Here is a 23062-nt window from a genome sequence, read left to right on the forward strand (position 1 = left end):
CTGTATCATGTCAAAAGCTCCCTGACCAATGGCAATATCCCACCTCCCTTACTATCATTCCACGACAACTCTAACAAAATCTGAGATCTAGATGACCTCACTTTCTCTGTGTCTGCTGAGCACCTCTGGAAAAGATTCAATACTTTATAGCATTTTAACAATGGTATCACCATGAATTAGTGATCATCAACCTTAAGGAGGCCTTCAGTAAAGAATAGCACCTCTCTTTCACTTTCAGGTTTTCACCACTCTCTTCAAAAACAGGCAATCACCTGCTTTCTTTCCCAGTATGCCACCACCCCCTTTCTCTCTTTCTCTCAGTATGTGATTTGATACTTTCCCAAGCAAATAGAAAGCATCAAGAGTAAAGTCCTTTAATCCACTACCTACCACATCAAAACACCTTTGCATCTGCACACATTCCCCCTAGGACAGAAGAGCTGGGATCTTCTCCCTTCTCCTCTCCAAAGACAAATTAGTTTATTTTTCTCTACTCTGGATATATCTTCCCAGGAATCCTAATGATTATTTATCTATTCTCTATCTTCCAGCCACCTCCTCATCCTCCCCACTGGTTTTCTCATCAACCTTTAAACATATTCAAGTCTCACATCCTTGTAAACCAAATCCCTCATTTGACTCTATTTTCCTCTCTAGTATAAGGTCTATTCTTCTTTCCCCTTCCCCCCCCAGGATGGGACCATATGTCTCAAGTTATCTCTATCCATTATCTCTCTGTCCTTACTTCCCACTCACTTCCCATGACACTTCATTCTGGCCTCTGCCTCCATCACTATACCAAATTACTCTCCTTTAATTCTTTCAGAACCCCAATTTTTCTAACCCCAAAAGACACTTACGGGATTTTCTTATTTTGCCCCATTCACATTTTAAATGATTTTTCCCTTGGCCTCCGAGATAGATAGATGCCACACTACCAACTATCCCAGTCACACTTCTCACATTTGTCAACTTCTTCTCCACTTGTTTATTTATTTATTTCTTTTTTTGAGAGGTTTTTGCTATAGGGTGAGTGTGCTCACCAGAAAGAGAAAGACAGAGAGACAGAAAGTGAGAAATCACCCCCCCCCTCCAGGGGGGATGGCCATGTCATAATCCCTTTTCCTCCATTCTCCTCTTGGGATCTTGGGCACTCACGCACATGCGCCCGGCATGAGTTTAAGCCACGGGGTCCGGGACTTGAACCACGGTCAACTACATGGGAGTCCCGTGACATAGCCATTATGCTAACTGCTGGTCACTCCACTTGGTTTTTAAATATTAGAGCTTCTTGCAACTCAGATCCGTGCTCTCTTTCCTACTTCATTTTCACACTGGGTGTGGTCTCACTTAACCTTTGTGGCTTCAATACTGTGTGTAAACCACTAACTTCCAAATTTTATGTCTCCAAGTACTGTATCTCTTCTGATGGAGGATCCAAAACTGCAGTATTTTTGAGGATATCTTAAAAAGGCTTCCAGTTTAAAATGTCCCCAAACTGAACTACCACTCCCTACTTTTCCACCACTTGTATCTGGTCTCCCTCCAACATTTCACACTTGGTTCAAGAAGCCCAATACCTAACAGTAATCTATGACATCTCTCATGTAGTCATATCCAAGTCAGCACTAAGTTCGGTCTACTCTCCTTCACAGTAGATTGTAAATCTATTAACATCTCTCAGTCCTTAGTATCGCCACCCTTGTCCAAAACACGCATGTCTCTGTCCCACAACAGACCCACAACCCATCTCCCTGAATAGCTTTCCACCATCTTCATAAATAGAACCAGGTGAACTCTTTAAAATACAGACCTGATTACACCATCCTACTTCAAACCCTTCAATGGTATACTATAGCTCTTAAGATAAAGATATAACACAGCCTGCAACATGGTGTTAAGATGTAGTCTCTGCTTACTTCTCTAGCTTTTTCTAAGATCATATGCCTTCTTGCTTCCTGCACTCTGGTCACACTGACTGCTTTCAGTTCTTAAAAGTACTGGTACCTTCCTGGATCCCATTTCTCTGTTCTTCCTTCTCTTTCTCAGTTCTATTGCTTTAGATCCAAAACTTTCCTTTTTTTTAAACCTATTTTTTTTTGGTATAGGACATGTGCACTTACAAGAGAAAGATAGAGATTGCATCCCCCTGGTGGGGGTACAGGGGGATGACTACACCACAATCTCTATTTTCCTCAGGATTTGAGGCACGCATGCACGTGCACTCTGTGTGTTTTCCAAGTTGCCAGGTTCAGGATTCAAACCATACTCTTGGCTATGTGGGATCCAGACACCTTAACCACACCTCCACCTGCTAGCCCTGAAAGCCTTCCCTAACCACTAAACCTCAGCCCGGATTGAGTTCCCCTATACTTACTTAAAACAGTTTTTTTGTTTGTTTGTATTTTTATCATTATACTTGGTTCATGTCTTTCTCCATCCTAGACCAGGAAATCTGGCAGGGCAGAGGCTATTTCTGGGTTGCTTATCATAATATTCCAAAATCTAGTTGAATGCTTTGCTAGACAAAATGTAAAGACTCAATAAATATCTTTTGAATTTAAGAATGTGTTTGTAAAGTAGCCATATTCATGTCATAAATAAATTCCTTAGCTTACTGAAGTCACGTTGTAAATATATAAGAGAACAACAATTTTACATATTTTTAAAAAGGCAAATTAATGAGGATCTTTTGTAAGGACTTTAAAATGTTCCAAAATCAGTACTTACACAAGTACTCAAACTGGCACTAATGTATTTCCTTCCATCATTCAGAGTCCATCTTTGGATAAGTTTACAGTATCAAAGTCTTATACAAATTCTTAGGCTTAAACTCTAAAGATATTAATCAAAGTCCAAGTCATTTATTAAACTGCAAGTGGCCATAAAGCAAAGTTAATACAATTTGTCAGGCAGAGAAAACCAAGAAATGACTTGACCTATGAGCTTCCAAGACCCTTTTGAAAAGTTAAGTGAAACTACTAGAAAAGAGGTTAAAATTCGGCTTTGCTTTTACATCCTTCTTTAAGTTGTGGAAAGTGCAAACACGCTCTTGACAATTTGAGATCATGAGTGATAACTTAGAAACAGAATATTTCCTGAGTTCTCCCACAAGGATTTTTAAAAGCTCAAATGTTATCTTAAGTAATTTTGTTATGATTAATGTCCTTTCTTTTGAAAGCATGGATTTTTAAAACTATTTTTTATTTACATCTAATCAGTGTACATCTGTACAGTTTACAAAATGGTTTTTCTGAGCACAAATGATGTGCATATTAGTCCACTCTGTCAGAGGGTGCAGATGTTTAGTATACATCAAGCAGGGACATACAATGCCTCTCTTTCATAGTCTAACTTGCTTCACTTAGCATCATATCTCATATTTGTCCACTTTATATCAAATGACAGGATCTCATTGTTTTTCATAGCTAAGTAGGATTCCATAGTGTATATGTGCCACATTTTTTCAATCCATTCATTTTCTCTTGGATATTTGGTTTGATTCTATGTCTTATCAATGTGAATAATATTGCAATACATATAGATGTGCAAGGGTTTTTCTGACTGAGTGTTTTCCTATCCTTTGGGTAGATACCCAGGAGAGGAATTGTTGGATTATATTACAATTCTAATTGTAGGGTTTTTTTTCTTTTTTAAATAAAATATCTTTAACTATTTTTATTGTTTCTATTCAATCACTATATATCATTAGAATATACAAAATAAATTTTACCAGCATGAATATAGTGCACATTAGCCCAGTCAATGGTGTTTTCCATACACATTATCATCAAGAGATAATTTTCCATTTTTGTGTTCCTTAAATGTTATGCTTATTTCTTTTTCCCCTTGATTCCCTCCCTCTCACTCCTCACCATTTCCTTCCCTCCTCCCACATGGTCTCCAGCATCCACAGTAGCTCTCTACGCTTTTATACCTTCCAATCTTTCAGTTTCTGCCATAGAGTGCTGACATTCAATACATATTGAGTGGGGATTGTCTGACTTGCTTTCACTTAGCAGTAAATCTTCCATATCATCCACTTTCTATGAAATGCTAAAGTCTCACTTTTTGTTATGTCTGAGTAGTACTCCATAGTGTATATGCACCACACTTTCAACCCGTTCATCTGTTCATGAATATTTGGGTTGGTTCCATGTCTTAGAAATTGTGAATTATGCCTCAATAAACATGAATGTGCAAGTGTTTTTCTGACTGAGTGTATTCCTATCCTTTAGTAGACACCCAGAAGTAGAACTGCTGGATCATATGGTAGTTCTGTTTGTAGGTCTTTGAGGAATCTACATATTTCTCTCCCCAATAGCTATACTAATTTACATTCCCACCGACAGTGTAGGGTAGTTTTCTTGTCACCACAGCTTCACCAGCACTTACCATTCTTTACTCTTTCTGTCTTAGCCACACTGACTGGGATTAAGCAGTATCTCATTGTGGTTTTGATTCACATTTACCTTATGATAAAAGGCATTGAATATATTTTTCATTTTTTGGCTATTCATATGTCTTCTTTGGAGAAGAAGACATGTCTCTTCTGCTTATTTGCCCGGTTTTTAATTCAGTTTTTTATATGTTTGTGGGTAAGGTGCTTGAGTTCCCTGTAGATTCTGGTTATCAGTCTCTTATCCGAAGGGTAGTTTGAAAATATATATTCTGCCACTCTGAGGGATGTCTCTTAACTTTAATTATTATTTATTTTGCTGTGCAGAAGCTTTTTAGCCCAATGTAGTCAGTTCCCCTTGTCTATTTTCAATATTTTTGCCTATGCTTTGGGAGGTCTTATTTAAAAAGTCTTTGCCTACTCAGATGTCTTCAAGACTTTCCTCTATGATTTCCAACAGCAGTTTTATAGTTTGATATTATATGTTTAGATTTTTCATCCATTTTGGGTTGATTTTTGTTAGTGGTGAGATAGGGTTCCATTTTCTGCAGGCGGATATCCAGTTATTCCAGCACCATTTGCTGAAGAGATTTTTCTTTTTCCCACTGAATTGTCTTTTGCCCTTTGTCAAAAATCAATTGGCTGTGTATTTTGGGACTTATTTTTGGGTTCTCTATTCTGTTCCATTGGTCTACATGCCTGTTTTTGTGCTAGTACCATGCTGTTTTTGATTATCACAGCTTCGTAACACCTTTTGAGATCAACAAGCAGTTGTACTTTGACTTACAAAATCCCAAATCCTAGAATGGTTATTATAACTATGATGTTAATTGGGTATTTATGTTCTACAGCTTTAACTTGCTAGCAGATTTTTTATCTTGGAGTTTCTTCTTTTTACATGCTATACTTTGAATATGTCTTCCCGAAATTCAAGTGTTGCAATATGGTAAGCATCAATGTTTTAAAATTTAAGAATTAGTTAAATTCAAATATTGTCTTTTAAAAAAATCATTAAGGTAGTGTTGACCTGTATTAGTTATATTTTTCTACATAACAATTTAATCTAAAACTTTGCAGTTTAAAGCAACAAATATTATCTTACACTGTAGGGGCAGGGAACTGGAAGCAGTTTAGTGGGGTGGTTCTGGCTCTTGGTCTTCTATGAAGTTAAAGTCAAGCTGGTGGTAGGGGGCTGCAGTCATCTTGAGGCTAGACTGGAGCTGAAGGTCCCACCTCCAACCTTATTCTCATAGAGGTTGTTGTCTAGAGGCTTTGGTTTCAGACTTCCTGTTGGACTGAGGGCCTTAGCTCTTCATTTGACACTGGCTGTTGGAATTCCTTCAGTTTCTTTACATGTGGGACTCTCCACAGGGCAGTTCAGAACTTGGCAGCTGGTTTTATTCAGAGTGAATGACTCAGATAGAATAAAAGTGGAGCAATCGAGACAGAAGTGACAGTGCCTTTGAATGACCTCGTCTCCAAAGTCACACATTTTCACATACAGTTTACTCATTCATTAGAAATGAATCACACAGTTCAACATACACTCCCAAGGAGGGAAATTAAACTATAATTCTTGAAGAGAAGGAATATGAAAGAACCACCATACAGGTAGTAGCTAGAAGCATGGCAGTTAGAGGCATTTGGAAATTGGAAGATCTGGGTTTGAATCTTGACCATACTACTTACCAGCTATGGGTCTTTGAACAAATTTCTTAACCTCTCTACATCATAGTTTCACCAAATATATAATTAGGTGGATCACAGGGTTTTGGGTAGAGTTAAATAATTTAACTTAAAAAATGGATTTGGTATGCCCCTGGCCATAGTAAGCACTTCATTAGAATTGCCTACAAAGCAGTAATTTGTTAAGCAGACTATAAGGGGACTGGGTAAAGTTTGTGGCAAAATGGAATTAAAGTATAAGTTAGTTATGGTGCAAAATTTTTTTTGAACTCCATGCATAGTTTTTTCATAGTACTCATTTTCCATGAGTACTTTTAAATATCCTCTTCAAGTGCTTATAATGTATCAGTTATAAAAGCAAGTCTGAGTTTAGACATAGAAAAGCAGATGTGAATTTTCCTCTAGAAATCAGAGGAAATCCTAAAGAAAAGCAGTCAGAAAAGGAGTGTGTGTGTGTGTGTGTGTGTGTGTGTGTATATATATATATATACACATATATATAATATAAAGATATATATAAAGATATATATAGTAGGTTTAAACATTTTTGTTTCCTTTTTCTTTTTTTGGTAAAAAGAGAGACCATTTCCCAGATTTTCTTATTGTGTATAAACAGATGAAGGCACAATACTTTGCAGGGCTGAAGGCCTGTCAGACAGCTAATATGGCTCAGTGCTTTGGACACACCATGGCCCCGAAGGGGGCCAGTTTACAAATCTGCATTCACAGATTATGCTTGTAATTACACATTCAAAGGACTGAAGGTCACGGTTTAAGATCAGGCCAACTTAATGTAGTCATTTAAGTCAAGAAAATAGTTTCATATATCTGTTTTGAAAAGTAATGATTTTCTCCTTTAAAAATGTGTAATGCTCTGAACATTAGAATTGAAAGGGATTAACTCTCAGTCAATCCCCGCTTATTTCTTCTAAGAAAAAAAATGCCCATTTTTACATGACGGTCCCTTTGTATCTTCTAGAAATAAAACCTTACCCTGAGTCAATTATTTGCGTGTTATGTAAATTGTGTTATTAGATACAAAATCTAGACTTCTGACAACTTGTAATCAAGGCAAAAACAAAGGAAGCCTTGAAATCCATTCTTTTCTTAATTTAGAATTAGAAGCTAGAAGAATTTCAGCATTGGTTAGCCTAGATATTCATGTTCTTTATCTTTCTAGAGTCAAAGCTTGGATATTTTCTACTTCTGAATCTTACGCCCAGGGTTTCAAGGCAATGAAGGGATATGTTCAGTTGGGTCACTGTAAATATAGGGATTAAGTCAAAGATTTCGTTGAAATCATATCCCTCATGTAACATTTTAAAAAAAATAAGTAACCATGAAAAGACTGAGACATGGAAATCAACTACAGTAAATGACACATTATAAATAATAAAATACTTTGAATTATTTGAATTATTAATATCAATGCCTTGCTCTTTGAAAGTTCTTGCTTCTATGCCTATTATTTGCCCTGTATCAAAACTTTATTATTGGAGTATGAGTGACTTTCTGAAGAACTTTTTGGGCAATTTATGTGGATAACTGCATATTAAAAAGAGACGAAGGGGCTAGCAGATGAAGTGGAGGTTAAGGTGGCTGGATCCCACATGGCCACCTGGGCAGTTTGAGTCCATCCTAGACCCGGTGGCCTGAAAATCATGCCAGGTGTGTGGATGTGTGCCCAAAATTCTTGGAGGAGACTGAAGGAGAAGGGATTGTGGGGTGGCCATCTCCTTGCAGGTCGATTTCTCACTTTCTCTTTCTCTCTCTCTCTCCTGCAAATGCATACACCCTATAGCAAAAAAATAAATAAAAACAAAAATGAAAGAAATAAGAAGTAAGAAATAGAACAAGTTTCACAAATCTTAGGAAGGTTTTGAAAATAATCCACAAATTCAAGGCTGACACTTAATTCGGCCCACTAAGACATATATCATGTATCCAGGTCTGTTGCAGTTTGATAATATAGAATTTTTAAACAAGACCCTGGCATTTGATAGAAAGTTGATGAATTTGTAAGATATAGTGCTGAGTGAAGCAAGCCAGGCTATGAAAGAGAGATAATGTATTTCTCCACTTAATATATACTGACTGTCAACACTCCGGTGGAAACTGAAAGATCAGAGGATACAGAAACATGGAAACAGTGTGGGAAGAGGATGGGAGATAGAGGAGAATGAGAAATGAAATCAAAGAGAAAAATGGAAAGGCAAGACATTTAAGGGACACAGAAATGGAGAATTGTCTATTGATGATAACATTGTGTGATATCTTTAACTGAACTGGTGTGAAGTATATTCAAGTTGGGTAATTCATTTTATAAGCTGTAGTGAAGTACAATGATTGAATGTATAAAATAAATTGAAATTAAAGAAAGCATTAAATCTAAATGCCTTTAAAGGTTATGAAGTAGCACAGGTAAATCAGTACAAGCCAGAGATGGCAGAAAATACTGACTTATTCTATGATTACCTTCCTAAGTTCTGCTATACCTTCTACCTTACTATTTTGGAGAATAGCAAATAATGTAGTTCTTCTATGTTCATCTTAGTATAAAATGTATTGTATAATAAATACAAATATGATATCCTGAAAAAAAAACTACCAAAAAACGTGGATAAATATGTAAGATTTAATGCTAAGGAAAGCAAGACAACTATGAAAGAGAGGCATTGTATATCCCCTACTTAATATATACAGAATGTCTGCAGTCTATGGCAGAAACTGAAAGATTTTAAAGTGTTAAAACATGGAGAGCAACTTTAGATATTAGAGACAGTGTGGAAAAACAAATCAAGGGAAAAAAAAAGAAGAAGAACAGTTAATGGGCACAAAGATGGAAAATTCTCTCTTGATAATTTGGTAATATCACTAGCTGAATGAATATACAGTGTATTCATGCTGAGAAAATTCATTTTATATGTTGTAAAAATGTACTGTGATTGAATGTAAAAACAAGAAAATAAAACAAAAGAAAAAAAATAGAATTTTTAAATACTGCACCCCTAGCAAAAAGGCACTAAAAATAGGGGCTGGGCAAGTGGAGAAGAGTAAGAATAATTGAGTATAGTATTAAGAATGTATTCTCTAGGGAACCAGCAGTTAGCATAATGGCTATGTCGCTGGACTCCCATGTAGTCGATCGCAGTTCGCGTCCCAGACCCGGTGGCTTAAAACTCACGCCGGGCACGTGTGTGTGCGTGCCCAAGATCCCGAAAGGAGAATGGAGGAGAAGGGATTGCGGTGTGACCATCCCCTCTGGGGGGTGATTTCTCGCTTTCTGTCTCTTTGTCTCTCTCTGCCTGGTGAGCACACGCACCCTATAGTGAAAACCTCTTCAAAAAAAAAAGAATGTATTCTCTAAAGTCAGAAAAACGTGTTTTAATCTCAGCTTTGTTACTTACTAGTTGCGATTCCCTGGGCATTTGCCTTAACTCCCCTGAGTAATTCCCTCACCTAAGTTGCTTAAGTGCAGAGGCCCTGTCAACATAGGCATGAGTGTGATATACACATATAATGCTAAGCACATTGTAGGGTCTCAATGTGCATATGATTTAGTGGATCCTACTTCATACTTGATGTTCAGGACATACTTTCAAAATAAAGTTCCTTCTAAGTTATCACTCTTTTATTAGTACCTCTTACCTTACTAATGGAGGCTCAGCTAAGCATATACGTATACTACGTAATAAGGTTTTCTTTTTCTTGCTGTTGTATTGATAGATTTGATTAGTTTGAAAACATGCCTTATGTCCACCATGATGTTGGATTCACATCCCTGTATTTTCCCTTTTCTAATCACAAAGACAAGTTATTTTAACACGTGAGAGAGCCCAAATAAAAGAAGGTGTACACAGTATTTAAAAATCATAAAAATCGCAACCGCAATGGCAAAGTTCTGGCATAGCAGACTGTGATGTTGAGGCCATAAGGGACGCTCCTCAGTTAGCATTCCAAGGTCTCGTTATGCATGCCAGGTACACGCACACATGCTCATAATCTTGACTGGCTGAGGCTGGAGGTGAGATTGCAGCATGAAGACTCTTTTGGAAGTGTCTCTCACTTCTCATGGAGGAAAGAAAGAAAGAATCTGTTTTTAAAAATTTAATGCAATATGGCATTCTGAATTGAATTATGAAACAGAAAATAGAGCACTATGGAATGACTAGAAAAATCTGAATAAAGTATAGATTCGCCTATATATTGCACTTAGATTGGTTTCTTCTTTTTCTTTTTTGACAAATACAGCATGATATTGTGTGTGTGTGTGTGTGTGTGTGTATATATACTCCTTTCTCCTCTCAGGATCTTGGGTGCACATGCACAGGCGCCTGGCGTGAGTTTAAGCCACCGGGTCCAGGACTTGAACCATAGTTGACATGGGAGTCCAGCGACATAGCCATTACTAATGTTAACTGCTGGAACTCTGTATAATCTTTGCGATTTTTCAGTAATCTGAAATAAGTCCCAAATAAAAAGTTTTCTTTTAAAAAATTATATTGTAATTATAATGTAATTGTAATTATAATTACTTGTACATAATATAATTGTAATTATAATTACTTGTATATATGCAAGTAACCTGTCCCTTCCCAACTATATCCCTTCATCCCTACCATTAGATCATTGGGAAAGTCATGACATGTTTTTCTATGTTTTTCTATACAAAAATGTGCCATGACTTTTCTGACAAGCCAATATTTCTCACTGCCCATTTTCTAACTGCCAGCACCTGCACGTCTTTGCCCAAAGGCTAAGGTTCTAACACCCAAAGACTGTATTGGCTGGTGGGGCATTTGTGCCCATGGATTAATGGCTGATGGGAGTTGACAGGTAAATATTCGGACTCTTTCAACTTTGGGCAAGATTACTCTGAGAAGTGTATTTTGCCTGGGCTCCAAGATCTCTTCAAAGAAATTAAATTGCAGTTGCCAGTGATGGTAACTTGTGTCATAATGACTTGCCCCTTTCCCTTCCTATTTCACTTTGCTGATTAAACTCCCCCTAACTTAAGTTCTTGTCTCATGGTCTTCTTCTAGAGGAAATCCAAACCAAGACATGCCTTCTGTCATGATATCTGCAAGTACAGTGAGTGGCTACTGAATATACCAGTTCAAAGTTGTTTACAGGAAGATATTATAGTTCTCTGGGTTATACTTGGTCCCTGAAAATAACTCTTCACTCTATACCCGGAAAAATCCTCACCACATGATAAAAAACATTAGGAAAACATTAGGATAAAAATCATGTGGAAAATACTAACAAAAACCTGTAAACTATTAAAATGATTTATTCATTCACTTAACCATAAATTACTGAGCATTTTCTTTGGGATATAGAGTGAACAGAGAAAAAAGTCTTGATGTTTTTATCACAGAGATAGAAAAAAAATGGGAAAACAAATTAATAAATAAGATACTATTAAACAGTGATAGTACTTTGTCTCAAAAAATACTCGGGGTCAGAATGGAAAGATAAAACAGTAGTAGAAAAATATTGATGATGGGGACCAACAATTGGCTTAATGATTACATCCGTGGACTGTCATATAGTCAGCAGTTAAAGTCTGAACTGGGCAACTTAAAACTAACACTGGATGCATGTGAATGCATGCCCAAAATCTCGAGAGGATAATGGAGGAGAAGGGATTGCAGTGTAGCTATCCTCACTAGTGATTTCTCACTATCTGTCTTTCTCTGTCTCTCTAATGAGCGCATGCACGGTATTGCAAAAATCTCTTTATTAAAAAAAGAAAAAGAAACTATTGGAGCTCAAAATGCTATTCTCTTTATGTATGCTTAAAATTTTCCATAATTTAAAGTTTTTAAAATTAAATGTATAGCTAGATATAGATCTGAAATACGCAAAATTCTCAGTTATACAAATTCCACTTATTAAATTTTCATTAGCAAATTAAGAGTTCAAACAGGAATAATGGCCAGTGAAATTGTAAAGGTATAAGAAATAATTTAAGACTGAAATGAGCAAAAATTACTGGATATCCTTTCAATGAAATACCAAGGCCTCCAGGAAGTAGATGGTCCTATAGGAGTCTGAGACTTTGTCTTTAACTAGGCTATTCTTCAGTTCTGAGGTGTTAGGAGTTGTCAAAGTGAGCCATGAACAATTTCAACTATAAAAATGTAAATCTGTTGTTCCTACTGGACTGTAATTGGTTAGTTCTCTGAGAATAGAAAATTTTTGCAAATTCACCTTAATATTCTTTTACTATACATACATTTCTCCTTTGAAATCGTTACAACATCTTTTCAGGTTCCCTTGTTAATCAATATCTGTATCATTTTACATCTGTTCACTTTATAGGAGAGTCAGGATTTCACGTTTATAGAGAATTCTTCTGTAGCAGAAATAAGCAATTTTAGTGTTCCAATAATGAGAAAGCATGGATCTATATGTCACACTCTGCATATTTATTCAAATCAGGAACTAAAACACTGTTAGGCCTCTGTATGCACTTCTCTAGCACCACCTATCTTGTTTCTTTTTAAGAATTTTTTAAAGAATTATTTTATTTAACTTTATTTATTATTATTTCCCAGTTTGATCAGACAGAGAGAGAGAGAGAGAGAGGGAAAAAGTGAGAAAGCAAGCTACCAGGTCCACGACTTGAACTCATGGCGACTGTGTGGGAGTCCAGCGTCTTTTACCATCATGCCACCTGCTGGCCCCTAGGATCACCTATCTTAATATTTAATATGGACCATCATACACTGTTCTTTATCCAGGAAAGTCTATTACTACAACTCCTACCACTCCACTGGCCAAGTTTTCACTATCCTTTATTTTGCTAAAAGTATCACCTTTCCTACAAAGGAACTCCTATCAGGGGCAGATAGAAATCTGAGAAATATCTACATACAGAAATAGCTTTTAGTACTGATTTTAAAATAAAAATTTTATAAGCCACCAATAACCACTTGGGTGTATCTTTCATTTTTGCTACATGGCAATAGTCTAGTCACATTGACAGAGAAATCACAAGAAGTCATCTCTGGTCGACATGGTCAACAGTATACTTCTGAAGGAAGGAAATTTCTTTTTTTTTTTTTTTTTGAGAGGTTTTTGCTATAGGGCATGTGTGCTCACCAGACAGAGACAGAGAGATAGAAAGTGAGAAATCACCCCCTACGGAGAATGGCCATGCCGCAATCCCTTTTCCTCCATTCTCCTCTTGGGATCCTGGGCACGCATGCAAATGTGCCAGGCGTGAGTTTAAGCCACTGGGTCCGGGATGCGAACCACGGTCAACTCCATGGGAGTCCAGCAACATAGCCATTACACTAACTGCTGGTCCTGAAGGAGAGAAATTTCAATAGTTCCAATAAAACAAACACTCAGGGACAGATTGATTAAAGCCCTAATTTGGTTAATTAATAAAAGGAAGAGGGAGTAAAAAGAAACAACTGGTATCCAGTTGGTCTTTCATGAATAATGGCTGTAAGTCTTTACTCCCAGAGCCTCTACAAAGGAGAAATATCTCTCTTCACAGAGTGCAATATGTGTCAGGCACTATTTACTGTGAAGTTTAATCCTAGAAGGAAGTCTTGTCACTTTTCACTGAAACTACAAGAGGCTTGGAAGTAAGATTCATCATCCCCATTTTGCAAAGAGTTTAATTAACTTGCTAAGTATCATAAGGATAGTAAATAAAGATAAAGGAAGCTGGATTCAAATCCAGCTGGATAAGCCAGATTTGTATGATTGCCAAACCTATGCCATGCCCTTTCCAGAATGCCAACCTCCCCGCAGGCTTTCACAGTGGTTGACACCTCACCAGGCATCTGTGTGTGTTCCCAGTGGAAAGAATTGCTGATGAAGTGTCAGTTGTCTCAATTCACTATCTACTCACTCAGATAGTTAACACAGCTGTCACCTTCCCATATGAATGACAGAAATAAACGACATGGTATCCAATGGTTATATTCCATGTTAATAGGAGGGAACGTGGTGTAAAAGAAACAGCCCTTAAAAGAAAGTTAGAAAACTGGATTATAAATCTGTCACTGCCACTGTGAAGTTTAATCCTAGAAGGAAGTCTTGTCACTTCTCAGGGGCTTCCATTTCCTCACACACCACGAGCTGGCCCCACCACATACAAAATTAATACTGTTGAATGCTGAGCTTGAATGCTGAGCTCCAAGGTCAAGGGTCAGGTCCTATGCTACTTTTCTAATCCCCAATGTCTAACGCATTCCTTGAACACACTAATGACTCACTAAATACATATACCGATTTTGATCTTTCACAATGATATCAAAAATAACACTTGGTTGCCAAATTTACATCCTGCAGACTACTTTTAAAAAACTTACTTATTCAGCATCTTTTCCTGAGTACATTTCAGATCATAGGACCAATTCACACATACTGCATATGTACTGAAAGGAATGAATTTTTAAAAACACGAAATTTGGGGGCCAGCAAGTGGCATGGTGGTTTAAGGCACTGGGCTCCCACATGGCTGACCATGGTTCGAATCCCAGACCTGGTGGCTTGCTTTTCTCAGTTTCCTCTCTCTCTGGTCAAACTAAAATATAATAATAATAAAATTAAAATAAGTAATTCTTAACAAAAACTGCATGGGAAGCACTGAATTTAAAAAAAACCCACTGAATTTCATAGGGCAAAAGCAAATAACTAAAATGTCATGTTCCATGATAAGGAGTATTCTAATACTTGGCAAAATAGATGAGACTCCTACATCCTACTGAGTCCTACATAAAAATTAAAACATGTCTCCATCTTGCTTCAAATATTGAAAACTTAATAAATGTTTTGAAAGTTCCAAACAGGATGCACTTTGGAAAGCTGGTTATCAAGGACAAGTGCCATAATTAATCTAAGGAGAATAGTATCAAATTTGCTTACATCCAAATTATCATCTGATTCTGTCTACATTCCTCTACCCTCAAACTATCCACAAAGTTCTTATCAACACCTCAGTTTTTCTCTATATTTGTAAGTAGACAATATATTTTAAAGACTAAGGTCATCATGAAGATACATTTTGCCAGGGACTCTCGGGATGTAAGACACTACACTGCGAACATGAAAGAAGTCGCTCCTCTTCATTTTCTCTTTTCTTTAATCATTTTGACTCATGACACATAAAACGATGTCTTTCCTTCATCTGTCATTGTCTTGCTCAGGGATTCTGGGATCTTTTCCTACCCTTAGGGGAAGAAGCTGTTGAGAAGGCTGTATCTTCAGAGCTCTTTTCACAACTTACCACTCATCACATTGCTTTGTCAAACTATTCTTCACTCTGCTTGGCCAAAGTAAGGCTTTATGGGATAATAATCACAAAGCATGAAGGTGTCTAAAGAACAGCCAATAGGGTGAATTAGGATCATACGTCATTATACTGACCAAGAACAAAGGCTACTTTCCAGATCAATGGCAATCAAAACTGACTTCTTCACAGCCAGAATAAAACTCCAATTGAGCTATTTACTACATCACAAATCACACAAGTCACTTCTGACCTTTCATTGCAATAAGCACAGGGAAGAACTATCTATAACTCTGTTTTCTAATTGTCACACTCTATTTTTATTAGATATGACAACTCAAAGGTAAAAAAGATGGATATACTGCTTAATATGAGAAGTACGTTTTGTCTTTTTATTTTTTGTCCTAGGTGTGTGTGTACATACTGGACAGATAGAAAGAGACAGCTAGAAAGGCAAATCACCCCTGGGGGAGGTAGTGGGAGGGAGGTGAGTATAGCCATGCCATAATCCCTTTTTCTCCATTTTGCTCTTGAGATTTTGGGCATGCACACATGCATGCCTGGTATGATTTTCAAGCTGCTGGGTTCAGGACTCAAACCATGAGAATCTAGTGCCTTAGCCACCATGCCACCTACTGGCCTGAGAAGTACATTTTTAAAAGTAAGAAAAGAATAAGGATTTTTTTCTTTGGCTCGATTAATTCATAATATAGTAAATATTTACTAAAAAAACAGAAAGGATTCTTTTTTAAATAAGAGTTTTGGGGGCCTGCAGATGATGTAATGGTTACACTGCTGAACTCTCACGTAGTTGACCGTGGTTCAAGTCCTGGACCTGGTGGCTTAAAACTCACACAGGGCAAATGTATATGCATGCCCAAAATCCTAAGAGGAGAACGGAGGAGAAGGGATTATGTCATGGCCATTTCCCCTAGGGAGTGATTTCTTGTTCTCTGTCTCTATCTTTCCAGCTAGCACATGCACCCTATAGCAAAAATCTCTCTCAAAAAAAATTTAAAAAAAAGCAGTTTTTAAATTAAGGTGACTTTAAGAGTTTAATTGTATAGAGAACTGAGGTAACAAAGAGTTATAACATATGTCTAGTACAGCAAGTCGTCCACCACAGAAAAGTATGTACATAAAAGCACCTGTTTGATTTGCAAAGTTTTGAGGTGTTCTAATGCTGAATAAAGGCTTTATCAGTGTATTTTTTACCACCTGGGCTGGGTCCTGAGGAACTGAGTTTTTTCCTTAGGGAATCATTTCTACATGGAAGCCCAGCCAGCTGCAGATAGACTTGTTTATGTTTTAACAAAATCACAATCCAAGAAGTATATTTCACTGGGATTATAATATTAGTGTAAAGAAAACTAGCTGAAGGGAGGTCAAGAACAAAAGAAGCAAGCCACGATCAGAGAAGTAAACACATCTGGAAGTTTTAAGGACACTGTAGAAGAAATGATTTGCTGATTTTGGAGTGAAGTCTTTGAAGGTAAGTTTAGATAATAATTAAAAACACACAGCCCAGCAATTTCTGATGAAATCACTACCTTTTTGAATCATTACCATAAAATTAGTGCTTGACCTAAGGCTTCATTTGCTCATATTAAAAGGTAGGGAGAAGCACTAAGAAAAGAAGTTACGACCGAATAACAATGATCTCTCTGTCATCCTCCTTTTAGGAATCTGGTCTTGGAATTTTCTTTAGCTTGAAGCAAAAGCAACAACAAAAGATAACTCTTCAGAAACTTTCTGCTTCAGATCATGATGGTTGTACTTTTTTAGAATGGAACCTGGAAACACAGTTGTGATAACAGTTTTTTATCTGTTTTAGTGAACTGATTAAAACTTAAAGGTGAGGGAATAAAATATGCAAATACTCTGTCTTGGTGTTTGTATTAAAAATTGTTGGATATTGTGAGGTAAGTAGTATAAATTATACATCAGTTATCCAAAGCATTCCACATCAATTCTACTAACACTTTCCATTTTTGCTGGGTTTATAGTATTCAGAAAAGAGTGGAAAACATATAGGAATGAATAAAACTTACTTCTTACTCTTGAGGAGCCTACAATCTAGCAAGACAGAGATGTAAAAGACTACAAGTCTAAAAATGAAACAGGTGTTCTCAAGAGGCTCAAGCAAGGTGTCAAAGGAGCTGAGAGAAGAGAGAAATTTGATAATTAAATGGATTCAAGTCATAGCCCTGTAAAGAATCTGACAGTCATCTTTTTACTCCTCTTCTTTGATGTGTGTGTGTGTGTTTAGCATATAAGAAATATGAAGCCCAGGAAGGTTAATTATCGATAGCTTGCAAAAATCGCAAAGCCCATTAGAGGCTGAGTTGAGAGGGGACTCAGGTTTTCTAACACTTTATTTCACACAATGTCACCCTAATTTAGATGTTTCAAATATCAAAGTAGAATTTTGATTTGGACATTGCACGTCCAGGTACTTATTAATGGGTCTACTGTCACATGAAAGGTGGGTGAGAGTGGTGAAACAGAATTTTAAACTTTAAATAAAGTAGTCTTTATCATTGATTATTTCCTCCCATTATATGAGAACAGAATAAAGCGAAGATGCAAATGTAAATGAATGGAGAACATAATGCAAAGTAATGAAGTGAGAAACTTCCCTGCAAAGACACACACACACACACACACACACAGGACAGCATGGGCAATTTCTTCTAAGAACACAAGACTGTCATTGTCCCCTTGTCTGGATAGAAGATATGTTCACAAAACATGGGCTCAGGTGTTAGTTTATATCACAGGTGACTTCTCTCTCTCTCTCTCCTCCCCTTTCCCCGCACCAAGAAAAGGAGCCACTTCTCACATTTAGACTTGCTGAAAAAGCAACGCTGTCAATGTTTCTTGCAGGAAGATGCTCAGGTGGCCGATACTCAGCAGGTGGCAGGAGGAACTCATAATTTACTTGGGAAGCCCCAGTCTGATACCACGAACAGAAATCAATCACATGGGCAGGCATCTAACGCAGCCATAAGTGCTACAGAGCTTGTCGAAGAGACCTCAATCTTGGGAGATAAGCATTACCATTTTTACACAAGAGAAAAGTGAGTCTTGGGGGAGCTCATTTGCATGTAGATAAAACACTGATTTAAAAAGTGAGTCAATGGGTCTCCAAGTGCTTGCCTGGGAGCCACATGGGCTCCTCTGTGTAGGCCAGCTTGGCTGTCTTCCCTCCAGGCAGCTAGGATTTGATAAGTCAGAAATAACAGTCTTTGTCAAACTCCAGTCCAGACACACAACAGGACACAGAGGCTTCGAGTCACACTCTTGCCACGTTATACCTGTTTGTGTGGCTTGCACATTACTTTCCTATGGTATGAGCAAGCCGTTAACCTCCTGAGAAACGGGCCGTATGCACTGTCATGTCCTGTATGTACATCTTAAAACCCAGTTGCCTGAGAAAACATTTCTGACTCATGTACTTTCACCTCATTTGGGGCCAGATGGCATATTCTCTGGGACCTGGGCAGATCAAGCCTTCACTAAATGCCTAATTTCTAGCACTGACTCATGCTCATGAAAGCAAACACAATGAGGTCAATGAAAAGAATATGCCACAGTCCTACCTGTTTAAAACATGCAGCTTGAATCTGCCTATTTTCAGAATGTTATGCATTCAGGGTGTTTTTTTTTTTGGAGGGTGTTATCCTTTGACGGGAAGAAATTAAGAAACTGCATGGCAAATAGGATTTTATCTGGAGAACATTATAGGTTTCATAAATTTATAGTAAGTTCCAAGAATGAAAATATTTTGAATTTTTTTTTTTTTGAGAAGTTTTTCGTTATAGGGCACGTGTGCTCGCCAGACAGACAGAGAGAGACATAGAGACAGAAAGCGAGAAATCACCCCCCGGGGGGATGGTCACGCCACAATCCCTTCTCCTCCATTCTCCTCTTGGGATCTTGGGCACGCACGCACATGCGCCCGGCGTGAGTTTTAAGCCACCGGGTCCGGGACGCGAACCGCGGTCGACTACGTGAGAGTCCAGCGACGTAGCCATTATGCTAACTTCTGGTTCCCTGAAATTATTATGATAAAGCTTTGACTATGGATGACTAATAATCACAAAAGGACAAGTTTTTTTCTTATTTACAGGCTTGAAATTAGTCAACAGTATAACAAGATGGCTAAAAATGCTCTGAGTATTACTAAGTTACCCTAATAGATGTATAAAGCCCAGTACTAAGAATTCCAGATCTATGTTTTAGATAACATTTATTAAGAGGAATGTAGAAAAAGTGGAATCTAGGCCATGTTGCTGAAGGTAGACAAGGCTAGAGCCCTCCCTCCCCCCGCCCCAGTGGGTAAAGAACAACTACAAGGATGGCTTAAAAAGAATTCAAGAAGTATAATATATGTTTCCTGAGATAGTACTCATAGAAAAGAGACAGATTATTTCATTATATGTAGCTCTATAAACTGAGGGAAGGCAAAGGGATGGGGGGAAAAAGTGTTGATTCAGTACAAGGCAGAACTTTGATTGTTTATTATTTTGATTTATTTTATATATACAATCACCATACATCACTACAGCCTGTAAAGTGAATTTACCCAACATGAATTACACTTCACACCAGTCCAGTCGAAGATACCATACATGTTATCACCAACAAATAACCATCCACTTTTGCGTCCCATAAATGTCTTGCCTCTCTATTTCTCTCCTCAATTCCTTTCCCAGCTGCTTCCTTCTAAGAGCAGATGAAGTAGCCCATTTTCACGGACATTGAAGTGGAGTTAATGCTCTGGACAGAACTACCACTTAGGTCAGTTATAATCCCAGGCAACCATTATACTGAATCTAGTATTTATATTACATCAGTTTCAAGCTGAAAAAAATAATACTTGTCAAAAAGATCATCTATACTGTTTTGTTTGCACAACTGACTGAGGGATGACTCCAGTCTTACCAAACTTCAATTCTTATCAATTCAAGAGTCATTAGGTGATTAGACAGATTGAATGTGAATGTTACTTAAATCGTTACCAGTTTGTACGGACACATGTAGATACACTAAAAAGTAAACGCTTTCGTTATTGACATATTTTTAAAATTTCGTTCTTGAAAAAATAAACGGTCTTCATAATTAGGCATTTTACCAGTGGAATAACCAAACAAGCTAATCTTTAGGCTAATGGATTTAAAAAGCACTACCTGTGTCTCTTTTTCTAAGCTAAACAAGTTGCTATCCCACATTCTCACTGTATCACTCAGATTTATCTTTACATTAACAAGGCTTGCCAGCTGATAGCCAAAAAAGCGCACCAAGTTGGACCAACTTCAAAATTTGTTTCCGTGCCGGGATGTTTCATGCAGTTGGCACAAGCAGGCCGCAGCTGGGGCTCCATTTATTACATTATGCTATAAACATTATGTCCTGCACTAACAAGATATTCAACATGACCATCCCATAGGTTTCCAAGCACCATAAACATCTGTTAACCCAGGCACCAGAGACAGCATAGCGAAGGCTTCTAGCATCCATTTTAAAGTGGTTTATGATGTGGAGTCTGTTGTTTAAAACTAATCATCAAAACCATAGCCCCAAACTCTCACTAAAACAAATATTTGTGAGGCAAAATTATGCTCAGTTTTAAAATATGTATATATATATACTTATGTCATCACTTTGTCATTGCATTTATAGACTTTTCATTTCACACCTCTGCCCATTAAGTATTGGCTTTTGGGGGCATTGGGACCAAAACTGTAATTTCACTGTCATATATTTACTCCAAAAAACAAAATCTGAATATTGACTCACCAACTTTCCTTAGACTAATGTGAAACTAGAAGTTTATAGAGAAAGAGATGAGAGATGGGAAAAGCGTTTTAAACCACAAGTGTTTGTTCAGGGTCTCCAGGCTAAAACACATCCTTCTATACAAAGGTCTATCTGAAAGGAAACTCTCTCTGGAGGTCCCTTGAAATTTAATCTGGGAACACTGAGTTTTGCTTTTCTCGAAATGAAGCACAACTCCTAAAAAGAATAAATGGAACCAACAACCCTGCTTGCTAAGTCATTTTATTTTGTCTCTGTCTTGCATTTTAATTTCTCAAAATGTTTCAGGAGTTATGATCTCCAAGGTATTGGGGCACCGCAGAATAAGGGACTTCCAGAGTGATCCTGGTGGAAACTAGCCTGGAACACCAGTTGCTCAGGGAACAAAGCCGGGGCTACCACATCACAGGTCTGCAGAAAAAGCAAGTGCCTTCCCAGGCACACAAACTAGGGAAGTCTCAAGGTGAGCATTCCTGAGACCACACAGTCTCTGGACTGTGGACGCTAGTACCGCAGAATGGCAGTTTGGCAGTTTTGCACCTCCAAGCTGCGTCTGTCTTCAGGGTTCTGTATCCTAAAAGCCTCAAACATTTTTTCCTCGTAGTTCTGAGAGAGCCAGAAACCCCACTCCCATCTCTCTGCCCCTCCAAGACAACGGTTTAGTTACTTAAAGCTCGTGGTACTCAACCTATACAAGAACCGTTGTGACCTCCCAACCCTCTGCCCTCCCGTTACCTTTCTCTGTCCCTTCCAAGGTCTCCTGGTGGCATAAACATGCGGGCGGCACATCCACCCCCCACCCCACCTTACTGGCTCAGGCGCTGACACGCCTCCCCTGGCGAGCGCGCGCACACACACAAACACACACAGCGCACACGTACACCCACTCAGCACATACACCCCGCGCCAGACCACAAACCCCGGCTGCCAGGTCGCAGCAGGCGTCCCGGCTGGGCTATCTATAAAGCGTTCTTGGCTATACGTCTTCCCCACGCACATGCAGGTGGGTGACCCAGCCCGCATCCTCTGCGCGCCTCCCGGGCCCTCTTCCCGGTCTCAGGCTACCCTACTCACCCGCAGTCTTCATGCCTCCTGCAGTTCTGTCAAAACTTTGCGCCCAGTTGATATCATAACCACGAGTATGTCCAAGACTGGAAGAGCTCGGCTCGCCACAACTTCCACCCACCCCAGCTCACAGGCACTGGTGGCTGTGACTCTACTGATCCCGCTCCGCTGGTGCCAACGCGCGGCTGCAGCCGGCACAAAAACGCAAAAGGCCGTTTGCTTTGCGGAGAAGCGCGCGGTGTAGGCGCGCACAGCCAGACCTCTCCATTCCCTCGCCCCGGCAGCCCCGCAGCCTCAGCAGTTCCTGCCCCAGTCCGCTGATGATGTCAAACACAGACACACTGGGAAACTTTTACGACTTGAACAAAACTGTCTTCGGAGGAAACCCCTCCACGCACTGCACACTCAGGCCCGATTCGGCACCAGCGTGAATTGTTCGCCTGTCGCCTCCAGCTCCTTGCCTCCCCTCCACCAACTTCAACTAGACCCCACCTCCCAACACTCAAACACAGAAACACGTCCACAGCTCGGATCGGGTTACAACAACCCACCAGTAGAAAACAACTTCGCAAGGAAGAGGGAAGCACAGCCAACCCCCAAGCCACCCAGAAAAGCAAATTATCCGTGTAAATATCTAAGACATATCTCCATTTTCATAAATAACTGGCATCCCAGGGTCCAACCACTCCCAGGACCCCTGGCACAACAGAGGGGGGCACAGATTCCCGGAGACCCCTTCCTGTACCTCTGAGCCTCGCCTCCGGAGAAAGAGCGCGCGTTCGCATCCGGGCTGGGGCCGCTGGCGCCCGGGCCTCCGGCCCGCCTGGCCCCAGCAG

General features: G+C 38.8%; 1 protein-coding gene across 2 annotated transcripts in view; it reads right to left on the reverse strand.

Moving 5' to 3' along the window:
* Positions 1 to 23056, reverse strand: part of GHR (growth hormone receptor) — a 275628-nt gene extending 252572 nt beyond the window's left edge. For both annotated transcript variants that reach the window (XM_027767675.1, XM_027767674.1), the window contains exon 1: positions 22972 to 23056. In XM_027767675.1, the coding sequence (XP_027623476.1) occupies positions 22972 to 23011 (40 nt within the window). In that variant the 5' untranslated portion in view covers positions 23012 to 23056. The remainder of the gene's footprint in view (positions 1 to 22971) is intronic.
* Positions 23057 to 23062: the final 6 nt, after the last annotated feature.

This window comes from Tupaia chinensis, unplaced genomic scaffold (genome assembly GCF_000334495.1).
Source record: "Tupaia chinensis unplaced genomic scaffold, TupChi_1.0 Scaffold144378_1, whole genome shotgun sequence".
NCBI classification, from domain to species: Eukaryota; Metazoa; Chordata; class Mammalia; order Scandentia; family Tupaiidae; genus Tupaia; species Tupaia belangeri.